Raw genomic sequence first — 6,670 nt, 5'->3', positions numbered from 1 at the left:
GGAGGCAACCCTTTATTAAAACATGGATATCAACACTGACACAAAGTGACATCACGCAAAAACACACTCAGTCAAAATTGTTGGCCATGAAGGGATGAGTGGTGCTGCTGCCTTGGGACACTAAAGTGCCCGAAAGTATGTACACGATCATCAGTGAGGGCTATGTGGACAGATGCAGGTGGTTATACGCTATTTCACTTGAATGAGCCGCATCGTTTGGAAACAAAACACGGAGGACAGAGGAGATGGGACTCACTATTTAGGAAGATATATGTCTTCCACATTGATCGTACTATGACGTGCCAGGAAACTGCCTCCGTGCCAGAGTTGTAAAGCACATGCTATAACCTCACATTCATATGGCGACCAACTGGGAAATAGTGTTCAACATGCTATCCATTAATAACTAATACAAAAGGCAGCGTCTGGGAAGTGAATTACTGTACATGGGAATGTACTTTTTATTGCCTGGGTAGGGGCGGTACATAAAAGTACTCAGCAGAGTATGTTATGTTCTCTTCAGTTGTGCCAAAGCGAAGCAAATAATTAGCTAGCAAAATGTATCCTCCATGACTACAGATACATTAACTTAGGATGGCACTTGAATTAAATATTTAGAACCACTCAAGGAGCCGTCCCTCTGAAAGTTATGAGCCTGCGTTAATATAGCACTACTCACACATAACCAGTGAGTATTGAATTCCACCTAACCACCTAATCAGCAACAGTTGTGGCCTCTGTTTAGGTCATCTATCAGGGGTTGACCCACAGGGGCAGTGAATAGTTCATACCTGCTGTCTGATACTACTATGTCAGTGCTGCTGAATCACACCGTTCCCCTGTAGTCATACGAGTGGACTGCAGCCTATCGGGATTGGCTCTGTGATCTGCAACACTGAAATTCCTTATAACCTAAACAAGTGGTCAGATATAAAAATGGTCTGACTGGACATCATTCTAAGGAAGCTAAAGGAAACTACAGTGGAAACCGTTGGGGAAAGCTGGTACCTGTACCTGTTAGCTATCAACAAAATGGATGATATCCATCTCTGAGCTCCTATAGTAACTTTCATGGATAGACATGAAAAAAAAGGGCAACATTCCGAGTAGCCTATTTACTGCAATACTCTATTGTCATAGAGATGCCTGGACTTTGCGAGTCACTAATATGACTTCACATCACTGATGTTTCACATCAATCTAACCACTAAACCAATCACAAGGTTGAGGTGACCCGGGAGACGTGCAGTTTTCACCAACCCTCTCATACACTGGAAACAATGTCTGGCCATCGAACAAACCGCTTCCCTTGCATAACCGCTCTGAATCATCAAACAAGGGGAAATAGGATAAGGATATTCTTCAATGCACTCTTACTAATGCGGGGGGGGGGGGGGGGGGGGGGGGGGGGCTGAAAGTGTAGAGAGGGGAGGTAGATGTGTAAATAGCTGCAGGTCTACTGGGGACGATGTTCATCCATTAGGCCTAGAGTTCCTGTAAGACACGGGCTCCGATACCTTTCTGTGCTGTGCCCCACCGAGAGCCTTTTTAAAAAAAATGTCCTACAAACGTTAAGATGAGCGGAACAATGTTTCTAGAATCTCGCCGAAGCTCAATAATCAGCCACGACTATGAATTGGGTCCAGACAGGGGCCTTGAGTTCTTCCGGATCATACAATGTTAGGCAGGTACAAATAAAGGAAACACACCAATTCTAGTTTAATCCAGTCTATTTTAGAACATTGTTGCGACACCTGACTTGATAGAAAGTCACAGTAGGCGCAAAATATTTTCTAATTATGTTGGCATGTCACACATGTACGAGCAGCGTACGTAAACCACATCATCCCAGATTTCCAACCTACAATTAATACACAGAAGGTACGGTGGCCTGAGGAAAGAACAGGTTGTAAAGTGCAGATTAAAGCCACACCCATGTTTCTTTATGTCCATGGTGGTTGTTCGCAATATAATTACTTGTGTAACTGCTGCTCCTTTCATGCTGTGGGATACAGTTGTATCCGACAATCAGATCACATCCATATGGCTTGTAATCACTTTTCTCATTTGTTGACAGACTTTATGAGGATTTTCATCCATGGTCGGCTGTATTTGGGGTTATTTCAACTGAGGAACAGCAGGGGTAACGTGCATGTTTTGGTAACTGGTTAGTTGTGAACTCTCTCAAATAAATACGAATATAGTCAGACGTTTGCTAGAGCCCAACTGTGAAATGCCAACCGGTTAGCCAAGTTGTACTGGCACAAAGGAACCAAAATTAGTACCAGTGCTTTGGCAATTTAATTGAGGTTCAACAGATAAACAGGCAAATAAAACATTAATGGCGGTGGTTACTGCTTGTAGACTTCATGGCATCGGAATGACCATATTTGGTTGGCTGACTAGGGAAGCTCAGATGAATCATTACATGGCCTTTATGGTTAAGACCCAGAGGGATATGAATTATGTAAGGTGGATGATAAGGTAAGCCTATTCATGTACTGCCCTTCCCCAACTACTATGTAAACACACAAACAGATAGATAGTGAGAATGGTTTTGACACATGCACACAGTTGACACTTCACAGAAATAAGAAACAAAACACTTCAGTTCCATTGTGAGAAAAGAAAGGTATCATTCGGGTGCACCTGCAACTAGCAGTGCACTATTATGAATGTAACAACATTGGCAGTATCAATTGTCAAGCAGTGAGGACTAGGACATTTGGATAACAAAATGAATGTCCACATCCTACTCAGTGCATGCCATTTGAGGATGATATTTGCAGTTTGCCTTATCCTTAACTGAAGGCTGTTTGTGAAACTGGCGCAAGAGACCCGATACCAGCGTGAATACCTCGCTGGACAAAGCAGGCTCAGCAGCCGCTCATTCAGCCTCATTATTTGCACCTGAATGGGGCTTCCTATAGGCTAAACGCTTTTTTTGGCGCGTGTTTACGGGAGAGTTTGAAAGAGTGAAAATATTCAGATGTAGGCATACTTGGCGCCTGGTGGCTGCAGCGTTGTTTAAAGCCTGCTGCGCTGGGTGACTGGGTTTCTCACAAGCTGATGATACGCAAATGAGCTGAGGAGGAGAGAGATGAGTTGGTCAGGTGATGGGAGAGCCAACTGATCTGCCAAATGAAAGGTGTACGAAGGTCTATGATAAAAGGAATATGTGGTTATATTTATATATATATATGTATTTTGAGATGTTTTACACGAAGTGTAATCATACAACAACTTTTCCATATAACAACTCTCCATATAGCCTATCCTGTAATCACACTCCATTGGTCTACAATTGAGAGGACAACGCACTGTTTCCAACGTCTCCATAACCTATCCTGCAGTATATCTCTTTCAACACGGAGTGCGTTATGCTCTATGCTGCTCGGAGAACTACCCTGCATGCGCCTTGGACATGTCTTTCATGTGTTTGGAGATAAATACGTGTGTTTTGGTTTTTGTGTATGAGGATTTTATCGGGTTGAAGGAGAAGGTATGTAATGCATTGGGATGTACTAATATTAGCCTATATTGAAATACAACGCGTAATATTTGCGTAATATTTCATCCAAAATGCGTAACTTTGACTCTCGTACCGTGCGTGCATCTTTCGGCATCGTTACCCTATTCGTAAGGTGTTAATTGCTTACTCTTCTTTTTTCAAGGGGGCGGACTTTGCCAGGCGCAGCATTACGGTTATACTTGTTAAACTCGTTTCTGTGCAGGAGGGGCTTGTATAGAGGTGTCTTTAAAGCTCGCACGAGCGCAAGAGGAAAAGCAAAGAGACTACAAGCGCTCACTGGGCTCACTGGCTTTATATAGGGCTAAATTTAGGGACGTGTAGTGCGTGTTTCCGCCGCTTCGTACAATTGGTCCAGCTTTTCAGCTACAATATTTATAAGGTATAGGAACTCCTACCAATCAAACTTTCACATGACTCTGAAACAGTACTTGAAGTGAGAAGTAGTGGTTTATACTACTACAAATAGTTTATCGTGTGGACTCCAGTCTACATCGCGTTTGCTAATATTCTTAGACAGAAATTACGTTTTTTATTCAAGAAAATTACAACGTATGGAAATGGCCTTAACCGGGACCATTTTACCATCCATCGCTACATTTGCGAACCAAAAGGAAAAATGCTGGGAAAATGTAAGTATATTGGATGATCAATTTAGAGATGTTTGTTGGTTGTTTTACATGTTGTTGGTCAATTTATGTAATAATAAAGAAATAGCATTTCAGTACAGATGTAGAATCAACCCATATGTGTTGGTGAAGTTTGGCAATTAAACAGTTGGCCGAAATCTATAGAGAGTTTTATTTTGTTATATTATAATTTCACTAATGGTATCCTTTATTATTTCAGAGGTGGAAGGGAGAGATGGACAGGCCTGTGCATTCCAGCTGTGCTGTGGTGGAGAGCATGGACAACTGCATGGGCAGAAAAGACGAAGAAGAGCTCGATAAATTCCTGGATCTGGAGTTTATTCTCTCTAACTCCACGGGCACAGACAGCAACACTCCATCCTCCGGGACGGGAGTAGAGTACAGGCTAGGAGAGCAGAACAACATGTATCACTCCGGGATGCAGTCTACCTACCCGCTGCCCGAGATGAGCAGCCCACCTCCACCTTACAACAGCCTGATGGCTGAGCTCCTGCGCACTGAGCTTGACAGCAGCTTCTGCCACCAGCTTTCCGGCAACAGCATCCATGGGAGATTTCTAGTCAGTTCCTCTGCCTTCCCAAATCAGGACTTTGTAGACAACATCAAGGTCGAGCCGTCCATGGACAGTTACGGACCGCTTATGGGCATGGTGCCACAGAGCTGCCCAAAGATCAAGCAGGAGGGGAACGTTTCGTGCATGATGTCCTTCGAGCAGCCGAGACTAGCCAACTCTCCACAGGCTACGGGGAACATGACACCACCTCTCAGCCCAGACGACCTGATGAGCTCCGAGTGTCAGCCCCAGATGTGCCACTCCATGACTTTCCCCCAGAGCTACCGCTCCGCAGCGGGATACCCTCACTCTCACCCGTCCCAACAGATGCAGCTCCCGTACCAGAGCGCACACCAGTTCGGGATGTATGAAGACGGAATGGGTATGCAGCCCACCAACCAGAGAGTGCTACTCACTCCACCGTCCTCCCCGCTGGAGATGATGGACTCAAAGCCAAAGAGAGGTCGGCGCTCCTGGCCAAGGAAGCGCACAGCGTCTCACACATGCACTTTCGCTGGATGCGGGAAAACCTACACCAAGAGCTCGCACTTGAAAGCGCACCACAGAACGCACACCGGTAAGGAATATTCCTAATTTTCTCTCTATGCTTATTGCAAACTTGAACTACTTGGCTCTATGTGTTGCAAAGAACTGCGTTGTATGTCAGTATACTTATGGTCTTTTCCATTGTGTAATTCAACAGGTGAAAAACCATACCATTGCAGTTGGGAGGGTTGTGGCTGGAAGTTCGCCCGCTCCGACGAGCTGACACGCCATTTCCGTAAGCACACTGGCCACAGGCCGTTCCAGTGCCACCTGTGTGAGCGCGCCTTCTCCAGGTCCGACCACCTCGCGCTGCACATGAAGCGACACATGTGAGAAACCACATACGATTGAGGACTATACCAAATGAACCAAGAACAACATCAAGAAAGATGTCTCCAAAATATGTATTTCGTATTTTAGTTTATTTAAATTGGGGGGGGGGGGGGGGGGGGGGGGGTAATAGGAAAACAGCATGAGAACATAAAACGTGGTCCGACTTGACCAATTAACGAATTCTATATACAAATACTATTTTTGAAATATGTAGCTGGTACTACTTGTTATTTTTTATCGAATAATATTTCTATAAAAGGCTTTAAACATGCATTACACGATGTTTGCATTTGTGAATTCAAGTCAACATATGAGGCTGGCCCTATACACCTCTGACGCAACTGGAATCTGACAATTACATTGTTTAACATGATGTGTTTTGATAGTCACGATAGTGCCTTCTAATATCTATATGCATCCTACGAGTGCCATATTTTCTAATGGCAAAAAAAAACAAAGTTTATGTAAGTGTTATAACTGTAAACAGAACATGAAATAAGCTTTAAGACAATGTTTTGATCTAAAACTGCCTTCCAGTCTTCAGAGGCTAGAATTGAATGTTCTGTGTGTGCATTTATCTGTTGAATAACATTTGATGTCAGGGTCTTTAAAACTATGGAAATAGTTGTCCATCTCAACATGACAAAGGGCTAAAGGTCTTGTGACTTAAAACTGTTCTGTTTGGTTTTCTGAGTAAAGGTATTAATGCCATGTAAATACATTTTTATATAATGTAAATAGTTTATTCTAATGTACATATTAAACTAATTGAACAACATTATTCTTGACTTTGAGTGAAATACTTGTGGCTTTCTGTCTATTTTCCTGACAAAGGAAAACGGAACAGCCCTGACATCTGTGTATCATCATCACACCATACTGTAACATCACACCAGTCAACCATACTTCCTGTATCTTTACATCAACCATAAGCTATAGTTGTCCCTGTGTGAATGGCTTGCCAGCTATCCTATAGGCCAGTTCAGGCCTGAGCAGTTTACAATATGAATGTGAGTGTAATGTTTTCCATCTGTCACAGGGCCACTGCCAGAGTCTTGT

The 6,670-nt window shown here is 43.4% G+C and overlaps 1 protein-coding gene across 1 annotated transcript; it reads left to right on the top strand.

The window, feature by feature from the left end:
- The first annotated feature begins 3,779 nt into the window (after positions 1 to 3,779).
- On the top strand, positions 3,780 to 6,392 carry klf2a (Kruppel-like factor 2a). Its single transcript, XM_021603643.2, has 3 exons — positions 3,780 to 4,161; positions 4,379 to 5,309; positions 5,436 to 6,392. Exons 1-3 carry the CDS (start codon positions 4,084 to 4,086, stop codon positions 5,609 to 5,611), a joined length of 1,185 nt encoding a protein of 394 aa, XP_021459318.1. The 5' UTR covers positions 3,780 to 4,083; the 3' UTR covers positions 5,612 to 6,392.
- Positions 6,393 to 6,670: the final 278 nt, after the last annotated feature.

Source organism: Oncorhynchus mykiss, chromosome 5 (genome assembly GCF_013265735.2).
Source record: "Oncorhynchus mykiss isolate Arlee chromosome 5, USDA_OmykA_1.1, whole genome shotgun sequence".
In the NCBI taxonomy this organism is placed as follows: Eukaryota; Metazoa; Chordata; class Actinopteri; order Salmoniformes; family Salmonidae; genus Oncorhynchus; species Oncorhynchus mykiss.
Note: the sequence above shows the minus strand (reverse complement) of the source record. Positions and strands in the feature narration are given on the sequence as shown.